The sequence below is a fragment of the Podarcis melisellensis genome, assembly GCF_964234715.1.
Source record: "Podarcis melisellensis genome assembly, chromosome: 12".
Classification (NCBI taxonomy): domain Eukaryota; kingdom Metazoa; phylum Chordata; class Lepidosauria; order Squamata; family Lacertidae; genus Podarcis; species Podarcis melisellensis.
This window is the reverse complement of record NC_138544.1, coordinates 50001625-50020347: the sequence shown is the minus strand read 5'-3', so window position 1 is coordinate 50020347 and position 18723 is coordinate 50001625. Positions and strand designations below refer to the sequence as shown.

Sequence of the window (18723 nt, the reverse complement as noted above, 5' to 3'; positions counted from 1 at the left end):
TGCAGGATCAAAATGATCTGGCACGTAGAAGAGAGGGGGCCAATCTGTTGCCGTCAAGCTCTTCGCAGCCTAAGCCACAACCTGCCCAATCCTGCTCTGCCTAGAGACCGTGGCAGCAGCAGCAGCAATGCCCAGGTTCCAGGATCAGAGCTGCTGTAGCTGGGAGTAGATCCAGGGGCTTTCACATGCCAGTCACCTCTCCGTGGACTAGGCAAGGTGAAGCAGGCAGGTGCCAGAACCGGAGGAGCCGCCTGCTCCCCTCCCCAAATAACAACTTCAGTGCACCACTGACGTCACCAAATTTTGGCAGAGAAGGTTGGACCAAAGTTTTGGAAGGCGGGAAGGGCAGCAGAGCAGAGCCTTCCGCACAGGGTGACAAGGCGTCCTCTTCAGCACTGCACTAGAGGAGCTTCGACAGCAGCCTTTCTCAACCTGTGGGTCCCGAGATGTTGTTGAACTACAACTCCCATCACCCCTAGCTAGCAAGGCCAGAGCTCAGGGGTGGTGGGAACTGTAGTCCAACAACATCTGGGGACCCACAGGTTGAGAACCACTGTTCTACAGGATGCCTCATGAAGTTTAGGCTCCATGCATCAGGCTCACTCCCGGCAGAGGGGGAAAGAGTGACTTTGAGCATGAACAAAGTGCCATTCTTTTTCTGCCATGTCACCTGACAGCAGCCAAGCTTCTCTCTCCTCCCCACATTCTGTTTATAAGACAACCCCCCAAAGAACCAGGTAAAAACATCGTCTTATACACAGAAAAATACAGTATATTTGTTTCTTGATGTAAAAAATAGTTCACACTGCACCTCAGAATGTTAATTTAAGACACACAGCCCTTTCACTATGCACTATTTGTAACAAGAAATGCTGGCATGTTGGCTTGTAGTTACATGCCAAATCTACCATTATTTTACATATGATTTTGATTGTACGAAACTACTTGGTAGCGAGAATAGTTTCAAGGAAAGATAAATTGGCTGGTGGTGCTAGTATGGAGGCATGCAGACTTCTGAAATTTCTACTTTTAAGCACTCTGGTATTTATTCACAGGCTAGAGAATCCCTAGGGATCTTTATTTTTATAGAACTGTTGAAACAGCAGAAATAAAATGAGAGCAAGATTTTTTAAAATTATGAACTCTCTTCTCCTGCAACTGATAAAACCTTATTACTCTGGAATGGCTTTTTGAGTTATTTCTAACTTGCCAGAGACCACTTGTTAATGAAAGAGAAATCTCTACTGAATTCTACCAACCTCCAAAATGCAGAACAGTAATAATTAAATAGTTGTACAATGTCAAGTATATGAACTGCATGAATCAACCTGACCCTCTCTTTTTGTGGTTTAACCTTATAAAGCAAAAAACAATAATAGACAAACGGGTATCACAGTAGTACCTGTTTCAGGAAAGGTAGATCACTGAAGGATTTCCGTACTCCACTGCCCAGAACTACGACTTTACAATGAGAGCACCACTGTGACCTCAACCCTGAACCATCTGCAACATGTGGACTGTGTGCCTTATAGCCTGCCAAGACTTAACAAGAACACCAACAAGTTACAAAGTGTCATTCTGAATAGAGCATATGCATTACTTCAGTGTAAGTATTAACATGGGCGGGCGTGTTCCTCCAAAGAATTTATCCTGATTTCATTTTTAAAGCACAATTTCCCTACAACTGTTGCACAGCAACACACCTTCCACCACTGCGGACCTACTTTGCCCTTCCCCTTCATACCACCCTATTCTTTTTACAGTGCTTCTATTTACACATTTTTACATTGCAGTTTAATGTGACAAAATATCTGCCGCTGGACAACGTTCCACAAGTATGGGTTTTGCCTAGTCACTCTCACCAGAACATGATTCGTATTACTGAGGAGACAGAAAAATGAAGCACAGTGTCATTTTCTCACCTTGGATTAAACTCTTCATTGCCACCTTTTCTAAAAAACAACTACAATTAACAAAACCGAAAGAAGATATATCCTTACTCACCGTTAGCACTTGGGGGAAATGGCATGTTATGTTGTTTGAGTCCGTAAGGCCCTGTTAGTCCAGGAGGCCCTACAGTGCCTGCCTGAGGACCGTGAAGTAACAAGTGCTGCCTGTACTCAAAGGCTACATTTGCTCTGTGAGAGTTCATGATTCCCAGAGAGGATGGGACATCTGGTGCACTGCTCACTTCATAACTGTTTGGAATTCTGACATGCAGAAGATTGGAAAATGCAGCCACCACACTGCCAATATTCTAGAGTGGGAAAAGGGAAAAGGACAAGTGCATAGCATCTTTTTTCTTCATCACATACTTAAAAGAGGACTGCACTGAAATGGAGCAGTGCATGTTTTGCAGAACAACCTCCCCCCTCCCCTGAATGCTCTTGTTTTGGGGTGGGAGGGATGTAAAACAGGTCACACATTTGCACACACTCCAAATGGCAGACCGAGGGCAATGCTTCCTGGGCTCACTTCTGTTCAGCTTAATGACAGTAAATTTGACTGATTGCCTGATGACGAAACATCAACACACTAGCTACGTGATCCCTGATTGGCCGGGATTACATTAGTAAGAAGCCCTTGTTTGTTTGTTTTTAAGAAAGCACCTAAGCTATTATTATTATTATTATTAAATCAAGGAAAGCAGCTGCTTCAAAGAGCATGTGATAAAACAAGGAAATTGGGAATTTGTGAACCCAGCCCTCTGCAATCTAAATAAATGTCTTTTTCTTCGAAAAAATGTTTGTGGGAAGTATTTCGGTGCAGATTTACAATTTAAAGAAATGGCACTGAAACTAATAACCAGAGTTTACAACAACTGTTGTACTGCAACACAAATAAAATAGCCATAACGTCTGCGGGACATGGGGCACAACATTGTCACAGATACATGCAGCTCACTGGAAATTTCCTTACCTCTGCAGCTGTGGGATGTAAAGTAATTGCTATGGATACAAGGCCAGATTTTGGACCATTTTGAGAAGGACCAAGCTGAGAACCAAAGAAGCCAGAACCAGGCTCTGTTTTGATATAATTCCTTTTTTCTTCTGAACCTTCAGTTAAAGGGAGAGATACAAAATTAAATATGCATAGAACTGAGGCACATGAACATGCTGGTGGGGAAATTAGTACAAACATATAGAAAATATTTTGGCAATACCTTTTCCAGTACTGGCTGGAAGAATTGGAATGATGGGGGATGGAACAGGTTCGGGCATCTCTTCTTTTACTGCTGACAGATCAGGGTATCTACTTATTTCCATGCCCATTACACTCTCGGGAGAGGAGGAAGGAACAAAGCTGTCAGGAGTGTCTCTGTCATCACAAGGATCCTGAACCCTGAGAGGGAAAATAATTGGAAATGTTTTTAACATATAGATGTGTAAAGTGGAAATGGGTATGTGTAGCCTGGTAAAGAGGAGACTGAGAGGAGATATGATAGGCATCTTCAAATATTTTAAGGACCGTCACATGGAGGGTGGAGCAAGCTTCTTGTTTTCTCCTGCACCCATCCAATGGATCCAAAAGTTACAAGGAAGGATATTCCGACTAAACCTCAGTAAGAACGCTCTGACAGTAAGAGCTGTTTGACAGTGGAATGGACTCCCTTGGAAGGTGGAGGACTCTCCATTGTTTGAAGTTTTTAAGCAGAGGCCGGATGACCATCTGCCATGTATGATCCAATTTACCTGAATTCAATAGGACTTACTTCTGAGTAACATGGTTATTTAGAATTTAGCAGCATCATGGAGCACCTAAGATAACAGATACCCAACACAAAGGTAAAAATAAAATTAATTAGAGAAAATATCTACCTCAGCTCTTCATGATTGTTATGAGGTGGGGTTGGAAGAGAAGCAGGAACATCCACACTTTTAGGACCCTGAGCCATGGCTCTGGCTAACAGATCATCCTGTGGTCTGAAAGGCAGCTGAAACTGCTTCGGTCCCAGAGCTTTGGTAACTGAAATGCAGCAAGAACAGAAAAAAAAATGACCCAAATATTCAGTGACCTATAAAAGGGGGCGGGGAATCAAAAAATGGATCCTAACTTCAACCTATACTTCTTTTGTTTTACATTTAATTAGACTTTCAGTCAGTAGCCAAAGTTGTGAAAATCTGCAGCATTCTCATACAGATGAAAGGATGAGGGAAGCTCATGCCCACTTTATGAGGACCAACAATATAGCTATCTATACTGGCCATGTATACATTATGTAAGCACAGAATATGCACAAAATGCTCATCAAAGTTGTTCCTATAAATTTTGTGAGAAATGATAACAAAAAGTCAGAACATTCTGCTGTAAAGTGGATTTCAAATCCGGAAAAAGTAAGTAAATGGTTTTCAGACAATCTGATAACTGAAAATGTATACTCTGGCATACATGTGAAAACTTACCATCATGCCCTCCAAGCATTCCAGCTTTTGTAGCAAGTTCTTCAGTGGTTGCAAATCCATTTACCATTTTTTGGCAAGTCACAGGTGGAGGTGTAGGAGGGAGGGAGGCCGGAGGAGTGGGAGGGTTACTCAAGTTATTCTGCTGCAAAAGAGGAAATAATTTAAAGTTAGCTTTCAGCAAGTTTATCTGGTACGTGATAAGTTATGTATCTTACGTACAAAAGGTCCAACAGAATGCACATAATTTTTATTTTACAACTGCACATACATAATGCACCTGTTTATCTACCAGTCACACTGGCTTGGTTCAGATGCAACACAAAACCTGGTTTGGTGCTATGAGAATGAATCTGGAAGGATAATATACTCAGAATAAGAAGTCAGTTGCTGGGTTTGGGGGTAAACCATAGCTTACTATGATATCGAAGCATTTGACCTGCAAACCAGGACTGCAAGCTTTGATCAACTTCGATTTTGCATGGCAAATGCAAGCCATAATTTGCAGGCCATGTTTGAAGTTATGCCTGAACTGAGGTGGCTGGCTTGGTTCACACATCACACTAAGCCGAACCACAGCTTAGCATAAACACATGTGTGTGGGTTCTGGATAAGAAGATTGGCTGGGGAAGAACAAAAAACCCCTCATTCTGCTGCAGCACTGCAATGAGCTAAGCCATGGCTTGGCCTTAGCCTGTCATCTGTAGCTGGGCTTGTGGTTTATCTCTCTCCAGACTAACTACAAGCAGTAAGCAAGATTTGCTCCATGGTTTATGGCTCACGGTTTGTTCAGGAAAACTTAACCATAAGCCTGGGTTTGGATGACACACTAAATAAAACCAGGCCTTAGTTCAGTGCAGGGTAGCAGAACAACAGAAGGACCAGCGGGGAGCAAAGCAACCACAATCCCCTCTATGGGAGCCCACATGCTCATCTGTTTGTGCTAAGCTGATGCACCATAGCCAAGGAGATCCTCTCATCAGTCACCACCTATCTAAAGGCTTCCTCAAACTTGGCCCTCCAGATGTTTTGAGACTACAATTCCCATCATCCCTGACCACTGGTCCTGCTAGCTAGGGATCATGGGAGTTGTAGGCCAAAAACATCTGGAGGGCCGAGTTGGAGGAAGCCTGTGGTAGAGCATCTGCTTTACATTTCAATTTATGGCATCTTCTCTCTGGGAACGTCCCCTGTCTGAAACCCTGGAGCACCATTGCCACTCAGATGGACCAGTGGTCTGACTCAGTTTAAGGCAGTTTTCTGTCTCTAATAAATGGAGTGATGCATACGAGAAAGGAAGGACAGACACTATCCTTCAAATTAACAGTCCTTTATGACTTCAAATTATTTTGTGTTTGCATTGCACTGGGAATTTTGTTTAAAAAGTAACTTTAAAGGTTAGGATTACAACCTTCACAATTGGATCAGTTTGAAAAGATAGAAGAAAAAATATTTACAGTGTGAGTAATGGGTCACATCCAATGCTGTGGTTCCACTACAGCAGTAGACTTCCACTTGTGCATCAGAACTGTGCCCCCCGCCCCCCGGTGTCTGCCAGTGTGGGAGGGGAAGTCCCATTGCCAAAGCAGAATTCTGTTTTAAATATGCCTCACCACTTTCCAGTGAGGAAGAACAATAATAAAGTTGGCAATGGGAGAACAAGAAAAACGAAATCTTTTAAAATCCAGCATGTCTCATGAAACACCATGGTATAACTACTGCTGGATCCCAATGTTTTGTTTCGTATAGAACATTTGGAGAATCTATGTAGAAAAAAAATACACCTTGTAGATTAGCTGAGAATAGTAATCTGATACCCCGTCAAGCGTTGCACTACCAAAGCTTCCCAAAAGGCGATTTCCACTATTCAGATGGCCACTGCCATAAGGAAGAAAGTGGGCAAAACTCACTCCAATTATCGGCTCCATTAGAGGCAGCAAAGAGAGTTGCTGTAGGAAAAGATGAGTAGTAATTATTTTTCACTAGCAATATGCAACAATGAACTGTAAATTTTCACTCAATTACACTAAGATGACTATAACCATTAGAAGCCCAAGGTTTTTTTAAAAAGTCATTTATTGAACACTAGCCTTGAGGTTAGTCCTTCAAGTACTTTACATAAAGGACTTCAGACAGAATCACAGAAATGTAGAGTTGGAAGGAACTCAAAGGTCACCTAGTCCAACTTCCTGCAATACAGGAATCACAGCTAAAGGAATCCCTGATAGACTGCCATCCAACCTCTATTTAAAAACCTCCAATGAAGGAGAGTCCACCACCTTCCATGGTAGTCCGTTCCATGGTTGAACAGAGTTCTTCCTAATGCTTAGTCATAATCTCTTTTCTTGTAATTTTAATAATAATAATAATAATAATAATAATAATAATAATAATAATAATAATTTATTTATTTATACCCCGCCCATCTGGCTGCGTTTCCCCAGCCACTCTGGGCGGCTCCCAACCAAATATTAAAAACACAGTACAGCATTAAACATTAAAAACTTCCCTAAACAGGGCTATCTTCAGATGTCTTTTAAAAGTAAGATAGCTGCTTATTGCCTTGACATCTGATGGGATGGCAGGCGCCACTACCGAAAAGGCCCTCTGCCTGGTTCCCTGTAACCTCACTTCTCGCAGTGAGGGAACTGCCAGAAGACCCTCGGCGCTGGACCTCAGTGTCTGGATTGAATGATGGGGGTGGAGACGCTCCTTCAGGTATACAGGACTGAGGCCATTTAGGGCTTTAATGGTCAGCACCAACACTTCAAATTGTGCTCAGAAACATACTGGGAGCCAATGCAGATCTCTCAGGAACAGTGTTATATGGTCTTGGCAGCCACTCCCAGTCACCAGTATGGCTGCCGCATTCTGGATTAATTGCAGTTTCCAAGTCACCTTCAAAGGTAGCGCCACATAGAGTGCATTGCAGTAGTCAAAGCATTGATTTGTCTCCTACGCTTCAAAGGAGAAGAAAACAAGCTTGCTCCACCTTCCCTGTGACAGCCCTTCTGATATCTGAAGATGACTCTCATATCTCCTTTTAGTCTCCTCCAAGCCAAACATACCCAACTCCTTCAACTGTTCGTTATAAGGCTTGGTTCCCAGACCCTTGATAATTTTGGTTGTCCTCTTCTGCACACATTCCAGATTGTCAATATCCTTCTTAAATTGTGGCGCCCAGAACTGGGGGGCTGACCAAGGCAGAATAGATTGGGGCTACTACCTCCCTTGATCTAGACACTATACTTCTGAATTGCTTTAGCTTTTTTGCTGCTGCATCACACTGCTGACTCAGGTTAAGGTATGGAATTATATCCTTTCATGCACTCTTCCCGTGAGGTAAGCAGGCTTTACCAATACATTTTTACTTGCAGACTTTGCTCTCAAATAAAATAAACTAACACCATCAGGACAGTGGCTCTCCAACCGTGGAGCACTGCAACTGTTTCCCAACCTATCTTAATGATAAATGAACACCACACACATTGTTTTAAAAGCTTATTGTGTGTTTAAAAAAAAAAGATGTTTTCATGATGATTTGGAAAGTTGCAATAGTTCTGCCTCTTCTGTCTCACCTCCAAGCCTTATTATTTTTACCTACCTTCCAACAGACACTTTCTTCATCTTTTATGCATTAGCCCTATGCCTTTACCAAGCGTCTTTCACTTTCCCATTTCTCAGTCTCCTTGCTTTCTTCTCCATGATCCTGGCTACATTCTTTCATCAACACTCCCTAAGCAATCCCTAAAACACTGACATTATGTTGCAGGGGGCAACAAGTCAAATATGTCAGCGCCATCATGCATCACAATAAATCTAGATGTGGATTGTAGGCAAACATTAAGTGCACTTAAAAATGTAAATACGTGTATTTCTAGATTGTTAACTACTGTGAATAAACAAGCATACTAAAAAAACCCTAAACATTATGGTGCTGGATGTGACCACCTTGCTCAGTATAGTCAGTGACATAATATATCTTCAGTCTTTTAAGTTCTTTACCCCTTCAGTGCTCACCTGTTTTAACTGCATAAATGTTTCAGTGTTAGGATAAATAGCATGCTTTTCCTCTTCCTCTTTTTTTCTCTTCTTAGATCGAGGTGCTGCCTTCTCACCCGCCCTCTGAGTTCGTTTATTTCGTTGCTTTTTCATTTCATGTCCTAAATCTGCTCTCTGAAGCTGGCTGTTACCACATCCAAATGTACCCTGCAATGGATTCCCTAATGATTGCTTATGGGGGGCGGGAGGGAAATGATAAAGATATATCAGTTCAAATCACTTAGTTGAACATTTTGTTTTGTATTTATAAAAAGCAACATATAATGCTACTATACATTTGGCATCACTTTATTAGTTTATTATCTATAACAAGCAAGACACCCACCCAACGGTAAGAACACGACCATGAAGATGAGCATGGAGGCAAGTGAATCTTTCCTCCCCTGTTCCAAGGAGGTTTTGCCAATCCGTTTCTCTAAAATCCCAAGCTTTCACCATATCTTTAAAACTGTCTGCTAATTCACCTGCCCCTTTCCCTTATGCTTTGTCACCTCAGCTACTCCCTTTAAACACTGCCTTCCTTCCTCATTTCCTGGGCCCCAAGCTGATATTGCTACACCTTTCATTACTTTAGCTCCTGCTTACTCTAAAGTGACTTTCCAAACCACCTGCTTTTTTCTGCCTCCATATATCTTTGCTATCTCCTCAGCACTCTTTAATCAGGCACCCAGCCTGCTTCCTTTCAGCCTTCAAGAAGGGGTCTGATATGAGGAAAGGGAGAGGACTGGTCTATTGGATGCCAATGGCGCATAATCACTTAAATCTGCATACTCATATAGCCTTGCTGTAGCTCTGCTTACAGTAGTTCCTAGTAGGAATACTGGTGGGTGTGTTTGTCCCAGGTGCAAGGTTACAGGCTCCTGAAACATAGCTTATCAATTCCAGATCTCCCTTTCCTTTTGGCAATACCCATCCTACCCTGGATCTTTAAAAAGCAGTACTGAAGGAGAAGGTGGACAGAGACTCACAAATGTTGCAGATATTATTCTTCCTATTTTATGTATAGGTTTGAATGCTTTTTTGTTACTGTCTAAATTTAAATGATAAATATATGGAAAACATGCAGAAATCCTAACTCTTTGAGGTACAGACACCCCTCTCACTTTTAGAAAAAGCTAGGTAAAGGTAAAGGTAAAGGTACCCCTGCCCGTGCGGGCCAGTCTTGACAGACTCTGGGGTTGTGCGCCCATCTCACTTAAGAGGCCAGGGGCCAGCGCTGTCCGGAGACACTTCCGGGTCACATGGCCAGTGTGACATCGCTGCTCTGGCGAGCCAGAGCTGCACACGGAAACGCCGTTTACCTTCCCGCTGGTAAGCGGTCCCTATTTATCTACTTGCACCCGGAGGTGCTTTCGAACTGCTAGGTTGGCAGGCGCTGGGACCGAGCAGCGGGAGCGCACCCCGCCGCAGGGATTCGAACCGCCGACCTTTCGATCAGCAAGTCCTAGGCGCTGAGGCTTTAACCCACAGCGCCACCTGTGTCCCATTTAGAAAAAGCTAAACAACAATAAAAAAGAAAGTAGTACAATTACCAGTGACGTTAATGATTTTAGAAGGGTGAAGAGAAACAGAAGTTTAGAAATATATAATTGCACCCATGCTAGAGAAATGCCACCCTTTCTATGTGATTCCTTCCTGCCCTAGTATTTTTGTTAATATGTTGTTTTGCTTAACAATGTCCAGAGTCTCTTGACAGGCTGCAATAATGACAAAGCGTACACACCTAATGAAATCAGAACTTCAGCATTCTACACTAATATTTCACAGACACAAATAAGCTCTCTGATCTTAGATTCCAATAATGTCAAACCAAGAATCACTGTCATTAAAAATTATAGCTTTTAAGTTCGAATACAAAAGCCATTTTAAAATTATCTGTATAGTTTATTTACATACAAACAGTGCTAATGGCAGCAAAACCTTCCAAGCACTGGTTTTATCCAGTTTTCTAGAATATTGTGCAATTATCAGTTCACAACAGCAGGTTTCCCTCTGGGAGGCACAAGAGTTTATGAATGTACTAGAGTGACTCCCTGGAAGATATGTTAGCTATGAATTACTAAATTGGCTGACAAAATATATTATTCAGTGTTCAGCATGACTATAGCTATTCTTTCTAAGGTGCAGAATATCTTCATCAATGAATATCACTAGTTTATTACTCTGCTCAAACTAACTTATTTTGAGTAAGTGTGTGACTCAAGTGCTAAAAAAATTTTGCCGTTCCTTATCTAATATAAACAAATGACTGCTTTATGATAGTATCTGTTCAGGGACCATAATCCAGCACGTCAAAGGAAAACTGAGGTTTATAATTTTCCATACAATCTTAAGCTTCTCCTCACATCTAAACTGGATATTCACTAAAACAGTTGCTTGCGAGTAGCTCTGTATATTTGTCACGTGTAAAGGCTGGGATGCTGCAACTATGTATTCAAAGGCTGAGAAGTTTGCCTTTGAATCATGCTTCTCCATTTCCTGCTTTACTTGATGACCTCTAGAGGGGGTGAAAGCCCATATACAGAACATTGTGAAGGAGGAACATGTTCAACCAGTACTGCCTTTGTTTTATTTTAAGGGCATATCCTAAGCGGCTGGGCTATTTTAAATTTACGATAAATTTACAATAAATACACAATGCTGCATCATTTCCAATACCCTCTAAGTTTGGGTGTTAATAATAAAAATTGGTTACCATGCTGCCTTCCATCGGATCCCGTTTCCCCATGAATTTGCTCTCCTTAGCACTCTCTTCTGACTGTAAGCTGCTCTCTGCTTTCTGCTTGAAAAGAGAGGCGGATTTTTTGTTCTTAAGCAAGTGTTTGAGGAGTTCATTCCCTGATTCCCCTTTTGCTGCTGGAATGCTGTCAGGTTGTGCCTGATTCTGCAAAGAAGGGGAAGGCTGCACAGTAACTTTCTCCTCTTCCACTTTAATGCCATTTGCATTCTCCATCTTAGGCTCAGCTTCACTAGGGCATTGATCAGCGCTTGTCTTTTCCTGATTAATTTCCTGAATGCTCATAGAAGCCTCTGTCTTGTCCTTGTCCGTCTCCTGGTTCATGCCTGGCTGCTCAGGCAATGTGTTTTGTGGCAAATCAGTACTGGAGAGCTGACTTTTCAATTCTAAGGAAGACTGACTCTCAGCAGCATCTGGAGGTGATGAGCCTGGCAACTCCTCTGCCTCCGATTCTCCTGGATGCCGTGGAAGTTCACCAGGTGTGCTAACTGTTGGGGTGGAGACAGCGTCTGAAACAACTGGAGTTGGGGGTGCAGTTATATCTGAATGTGGGGTTGATGGGGTATTTACTGACTCAGCATCGTCCTCTTTCTTCTTCTTTCGGGTTCTTTTCTTTTTGCCCTTCTCCTCTGGAATGATATCAGAATACAACTGGATGAGAGACTGACTTGTTCCAGGAAAGTTTGTTCCATGGGGCATGGCGTCCTGACCACAGGGGGGGCCACTGCCAGTTCCAGGAGAAACGCCAGGCAGACCAGTGGCAAACTGAGGCCGAACCTGGTACTGTGAAAAGCTTCCACGCGGCTGCTTCACAGAATGGAAAGGGGGACTTCCGTCTGGAAGTGGGGGAGGATCGGGAACAAAGGAGGAAGATCCCACAGGCTGCCGCTCACTACACTGCGGAAAGCTGGAAGGAGGTGGGGAGTTTAGAGGTCCTTGCTGCATAATGGGTCCCATCTGCTGCTGTTGATGCTGTGGAGATTGCTGAAGAGGCCGTGGAGGCCGCATGAAATCACAAGGTAGGTCTGAATTGAAGAACGGTATCTGAGGCAAAGAAGTTCTGGCATTTAATTCTGAGCCCATTGTACTGTGCTGTTCCATTTCCATTTTCTGCTGCAGAGCTCTCTGCCGATCCACCTCCTGCATAAGCTGAATCCGTTGCCTTTCCTGCTGCTCTCGCAAACGCTCCTTTCGCTCACGCTCTTGAAAGCTTTCACTAAATGGGTTGTTGTCATCGAACTCTACACGTGGTGGTGGCCCTGACTGCACATTTGAGCTAGGAGCTGACACAGAAGTGGGAGTAACAGGATTCACTGGCAACTGTGCCATTGGTGGCTGCATTCTTGGTACATTGTGTGGGATGTGTGCTGAAGCAGCACTGGGTGGTTGCCATCCAGGCAAACTTGGCATTCTGGGTGGATTGGGTTGTCCAGGAACAACTATGGCATGCTGTTGATGCTGAAGCTGTTGAGATACCATTGGGAAAGTCTGCTGACCCACTGCTGGTGGAGATCCTCCTGTGACCATTGCAGGCTGAGCAGGCATACCTGGCATCATTGCATGGGGTCCCATTCCACATTGTTGCTGTTTAATCCGATATTCTTCAATGAGTTCTGCATGCTCTTTCTGTTGCTTTCGTATCTACAATGTAAGCAGGTTATTAAGTGATGTCCCATAAAAGTACATTTTCTGTTTCTTAAGCTGGAGACTACTGCGAAAAAACAAATCTTAATACATATAAGCAATGGAATTATATTTAAGAAAATACTGGGCACAACATTTTACAAACTTTCTTTAATATTTTTTTTTAATCTGTGATATATAAATTCACTCTTTTTCCTTATATTGTCTGCATTTGAGCTGCAAAGAAAAGAATGACTGGTGCACCTGAAGGGATTTCTTTCAGCTTAGCAGGGCTGGTATGTTGGTTTATGGCTCTACCTAACTTACCATCCCTGCTAGCTGAAGGAAAACAGAACAACTGACCCGCCTGAAGTGTAGATTTCCTGTGGCTTAGCAGGGATGGTATGTTAGGTGGAGCCGTCACCCAGCATACAAGCCCTGCTAGCGAAGAGGAAATATAGATTAATATGCTTTTCTCTATACCCATGTATTCACCTTTGCCTACTATCAATTGAGGCTAATACTTCATGCCCACAATAAAGTGAATTCTAGTCCATGAAACCTTATGCCACAATAAATTTGATTGTCTTTAACTCTGTTAATTTGGTATGTATTATACTATATTACATTGATGTAGCTCCACTCCCTCTGCTCCCAGCTCATGGGCAACTAGAAAATCAGGGTCCCAAAATGAGGAGTCTCCACAAGTAAAGGAGGCTTCACTGCTAAGATAGTTACCCTTGAACATGTGGAGGGCAATGGAGATGGGGACAGAGTTATTGTGTTTATTCATGCTCTCCCTACTGTGTGTGGTTATTTAAGCCCCATTATGAACACCTAAAGTGGGTTCAAGAAAACCCCTGAACTGCAGACCTGACTCTTCAGAAAGAGTGCAACTCCATTCATAGCCAGTTAAAAACCACCATCCGGATAAATGTACCATCTTAGCTGGATTATGTTTCAGCTTGTTTGCCATTCCAGAACTGCCTGCAGATACCTGTTCAGGATTTCTACCACCTCCCTGGTAGTAAATGGGAAAGCAAGGTAAAGCTGTGTGCTATGCTTTTCTCTATATCCATGTATTCATATTTACCTATTTACACTCATCCCAAACCTCTGGATAACCTCTCTCACTGACTCCATGTGAATGTTAAAAGCACAGGGAAACAGAAGTCTTTCAGCAGCACCTGCTGGATCCGCCTCTCCAGAAAAGGCCCAATCCACCATATCTTCAAGTTCATTCCAGAGAGGCTATCCAGAATAGTACTATAGATCAGTGTTTCCCAACCTTTTTTGGGCAAAGGCACACTTGTTTCATGAAAAAAATCTCGAGGCACACCACCATTAGAAAATGTTTAAAAAATTAACTCTGTGCCTATATTGACTATATATAAAGTAACTCTCTTTAATAGGCATCAGATAAACACAAAGAAAGTACCGTATTTTTCGCCCCATAGGACGCACTTTTTCCCCTCCAAAAATAAAGGGGAAATGTGTGTGCGTCCTATGGGGCGAATGCAGGCTTTTGCTGAAGCCTGGAGAGCAAGAGGCATCGGTGCGCACCGACCCCTCTCGCTCTCCAGGCTTCAGGAAGCTGTCCGCAAGCCTCCGGAGGGCTCCCCGTGCTTCGGGCGAGTGTCTGCAAGCCTTGCGCGCCCGGCAGGAGCTCCCGCCAGGCGCGCAAGGCTTGGGGCGGCAGCCTGTTGCCCGAAGCACAGGGAGCCCTCCGGAGGGTGCCCTGTGCTTCGGGCGAGTGTCTGCAAGCCTTGCACGCCCGGCAGGAGCTCCCGCCAGGCGCGCGAGGCTTGGGGCGGCAGCCTGTTGCCCAAAGCACAGGGAGCCCTCCGGAGGGCTCCCCGTTCTTCGGGTGAGTGTTTGCAAGCCTTGCGCGCCCGGCAGGATCTCCTGCCAGGCGCGCGAGGCTTGGGGCAGCAGCCTGTTGCCCGAAGCACGCGGAGCCCTCCGGAGGGTGCCCCGTGCTTCGGCGAGTGTCTGCAAGCCTTGCACGCCTGGCAGGAGCTCCCGCCAGGCGCGCAAGGCTTGGGGCGGCAGCCCGTTGCCCGAAGCACACGGAGCCCTCCAGAGGGTGCCCCGTGCTTCGGGCGAGTGTCTGCAAGCCTTGCGCGCCCGGCAGGAGCTCCTGCCAGGCGCGCGAGGCTTGGGGCAGCAGCCTGTTGCCCGAAGTACGCGGAGCCCTCCGGAGGGTGCCCCATGCTTGGGCGAGTGTCTGCAAGCCTTGCGCACCCGGCAGGAGCTCCCGCCAGGCGCGCGAGGCTTGAGGTGGCATCTGTTGCCCGAAGCACACGGAGCCCTCCGGAGGGCTCCCCGTGCTTCGGGCGAGTGTCTGCAAGCCTTGCGCGCCCGGCAGGAGCTCCCGCCAGGCGCGTGAGGCTTGGGGCGGCAGCCTGTTGCCCGAAGCACGCGGAGCCCTCCGAAGGGCGCCCCGTGCTCCGCGCTGGCAGCTGCCGCCCGCAAGCCTTGCGCTCCCGGGGGGAGATCCCCCGGTGCGCAAGACTTGCCAACACCAGTGCGGTGCACGGGGCGGCCGGCCGAAGCGAGCGGCGATGGGATTTGGGAGGGAGCTCGCTCGCCGCCCCGCGTGTGCTTGCCGCCGCCGCCCCGCCTCTCGCCGCCGGACTCGCCCGCCTCCCTCCCACGGCACACTAGGCAACGTCTCGCGGCACACTAGTGTGACGCGGAACACCGGTTGGGAAACACTGCTATAGATGATGGTATCAAATGTTGCTGAGAGGTCCAGGAGAAACAACATGGTTGCATTTGTTCTGTCTGCTCTGTGGCACAGGCCAGGCACCTGGGTAGCCAAGACCATTTTTGTCCCAAAATCAAGTCAAAGGTTAGACTAGACCAGGTTTAACTTTTGAGAATACCACAACCTGCTCTAACCTGTTCAAAAATGATAGCTTTGACAGGGGACAATAATTCAGGAGTATGTGAAAATCTAAAAATACTTATGTGGCTCTGAATCTTATATTTTTGTTTCTTTATAAAAAATTGCTACCACCTTTTCTGCCAGTTTTAAAATTGTTGCTATTGGAACACTTGCAATTTAGTTATTGATAAACTCTCACCTGTTCAAGTTGTTTTTGAACCATACTCTGCTGCTCAGTAACATGCTTAAGCTGCTCCGCATCTTCCTCTGGGAATTCTCGACCAGCTTTCTTTGCAGTGCGCTGTTTTGCAGATAGTGCCTTTTTTGATTTTCTGTGTGCTCCAATTTGTTCTTCAAGGAATTTCTGCTGCATCTGAAGAAGCTGCTGTGTTTCTTGTAGCCATTCTTCATATTGCTTTCTGTGTGAATCATCTAAGGATAAAACACAACAAATCAATTTTCTTACCATGGGTTTTGCAAACTTTCACAAATCTCATTTTCAAACTGATTTCAAAAAGAAGGGATTTTCTTTCATATCAGCCCCCCCACACCAAGTATTAACACCTTTCTCTTTTTGTAATAGAGAAAAAATAAATTATTTTGAATAAAATAAGAAAAGAGGATGTAAAGCATCAACAAAATCTGGAGCATGCAAGTATGCATTAACATCCTTCAAGGCAGAATTTAAGGCCAATCTTTTCTTACCCTAACCAAGAAATCAAGTGCTACCCCTTTGAAACTGACAATGGGGCTACAAAATCTCCCCCCCCCCTTTAAAAATAGATTTATATAAAATACATATGAAAATGAATGTCAGGTTAGTCATTATTACCCTAATATTATTATCATCTAAGCAATGCTAGTTATTCTGAGATGTTTCTGCAACTGGTTTTTCCACTTTTTGTAAGTTCGATAGTTGTCACATTTCAAAAGCTTACTATGCACTGGCTCAGAATATTTCAGTTAATTGTGTCATAATTCAATTATTATCTTTGAAAAGGCTTGTGAATAAGCTGTGTGTATTCTGAAATATAATATGTGCCCATGGAGTTGGCTTCAAAGTCTATTATCAGTTTATGAGACTTCTATACTTACTTACAAAACCAGGACCAAAATTTGGAGGGTTGGGCCTAGACATCTGCGGTGTTAGGTTTCCATCCTTGAAAGTGGGGGGGAAACAGAGTGCGTTAAACAAAATTCTGTTTTACAGTTGCTCTGAAGCTGTGAGGAATGGGAATCTGTGCTACATTCAACACGTGGCCAAGAGGCTGCTGCTACTGGGTTTGGGTTACAGGTTGTGGCATACTTATAGACCCAGTCCAGAAACATCCTGCTTCCCTTGTGGGATGATGAGCTCCTCTGACAAAGAGACGGTCATTGCAATAAGGTGTAACAGTGCAACTCACCTGCTCATCTCAGGTAAGGACAACAATTCAAATGTCTAGGATTTCAATCCAGAGACTTACTCAGCTCATGAAAACATTAGTGGCTGTGGAGATGGATGCGCGTTTGTCTGAATACTCTATCCATTATAGCACATCAGCTTTTAGACCACAATTCCACTTACGAAAATCTGCTTTACTTCAAATTTCAGGACACGTTACCTGTGTGATTGCTTGCTGGACAATATTCTGGCTTTCACCACTTGGTACTCCTGGCACTGCTTGACCCATAAAGGCAAATCTAGTAATGGGTAAATAAAATCACATTTTGGATTTGTTTTCACAGCTAAAATTAACGAAGTGTTAATAATATGAGATTTTGATATAAACTAATCTCAGAAGGAAAACAGTGTGCTCCTGGGCATGCACAGTCTGCTGCTTCACCTTCCCAGCCCCTGCCCTTTTCTGCATACCACAGAGTTATTGCTATGTGCAGAGGAATACAGCTGTTTATGTGTATGACATGAATCACAAAATAGGAAATTAATGATTAATGGTAAAATTAACGCTAAAATTTACTTTGCTAATCTCCCAAGGAAGGTAACAGCTATCAGAATAACCTGAAATTTCAGTGAGCAGAAACTCATGCTGATATCTATGAGAAGCAAAAATAGTCACAATCTTTGCCTACCTGTTCATGACCATTTGTGGCATGCCCATGTTGTTCTGTGCCATTACTTTATTGATCCCTTTCAGAGCCACCATTTTCGCTTTCATTATAGGGTCAGTGATTGCATCAAAATCTATGAAACCAAAATGTAAGAAGAATAAGTATTTATTATATAAAATAGAAAGTGTGGATAAGCATATCATTTGTTCACCATTGCTAACCTGTTGAGGCTCATTTTTAAGTTTCACAATTATGACAGAAAAACTTGGTCCACTGATGTTTTAATTATTTTTAAAGGCAATTTACTGTGGTTACTATAGATCTTTTAGAAATTCACACTTAATAATTGGTTCAAACTATATTAAGACAGGGTGACTCGAATAGAATGATGCTAGAATGCTGATGGGCATCATAGAGAATGTTTTAGACAGAAGCAGTTCTCTTAGGTGCCATTTTCCCTCTTTCTACCAGCTCTGAGCTAGTGCCAGCAACATAATACCTTGTTTGCAAGGGAAGTAACCATATTGCTGGAGGGAGAGAGGGAGGGATGCCTGGTAATGGACTGTGTAGATTGCTTTCACCCACCCTTGTATTTGTTTTGAGGTTTTTACTCTACCTGTCGCCTTCATGACAGAGTCTTTCATCAAGGATTTCCTTTTACTGGCTTGCTTCAACTGAGTAAGCTCACAATTTATACAAATTTCAATAAATTGAAGTGAGAGCTGGAGCAGTGATCTCTCCCTAACTGACTTGCTAACATGACATTCTTGGCCTTATGAGAATAGCAAAGGTAGGTTTTTGCCATTCTCACACCTGCAGAGCATGTTATACCATGCTCTGAATCCAAAACAAATAATATACAATGACAATAAGAATATTAACATATTAACTGGAGTTTGGAAACAGAATATGCCACTGGGGAATGTGGTTATAAGGAGTGGCAGAGTATCTGATCTGAC

The 18723-nt window shown here is 43.7% G+C and overlaps 1 protein-coding gene across 10 annotated transcripts in view; it reads right to left on the bottom strand.

Moving 5' to 3' along the window:
• The window catches only part of KMT2C (lysine methyltransferase 2C), a 151311-nt gene that overhangs the window by 10546 nt on the left and 122042 nt on the right, over nucleotides 1-18723 (bottom strand). For 7 of the 10 annotated variants that reach the window (XM_081931326.1, XM_081931322.1, XM_081931327.1 and 4 more), the window contains 13 exons: nucleotides 17786-17897; nucleotides 17317-17395; nucleotides 16808-16871; nucleotides 15912-16144; nucleotides 11158-12840; nucleotides 8421-8633; nucleotides 6185-6349; nucleotides 4404-4545; nucleotides 3819-3966; nucleotides 3164-3342; nucleotides 2920-3056; nucleotides 2005-2257; nucleotides 1403-1542 (listed from right to left, as the gene is read on the bottom strand). In XM_081931326.1, coding sequence (XP_081787452.1) covers nucleotides 1403-1542; nucleotides 2005-2257; nucleotides 2920-3056; nucleotides 3164-3342; nucleotides 3819-3966; nucleotides 4404-4545; nucleotides 6185-6349; nucleotides 8421-8633; nucleotides 11158-12840; nucleotides 15912-16144; nucleotides 16808-16871; nucleotides 17317-17395; nucleotides 17786-17897 — 3548 coding nt within the window. The remainder of the gene's footprint in view (nucleotides 1-1402; nucleotides 1543-2004; nucleotides 2258-2919; nucleotides 3057-3163; nucleotides 3343-3818; nucleotides 3967-4403; nucleotides 4546-6184; nucleotides 6350-8420; nucleotides 8634-11157; nucleotides 12841-15911; nucleotides 16145-16807; nucleotides 16872-17316; nucleotides 17396-17785; nucleotides 17898-18723) is intronic. The other 3 variants (XM_081931325.1, XM_081931330.1, XM_081931331.1) reach the window with 3 other exon arrangements.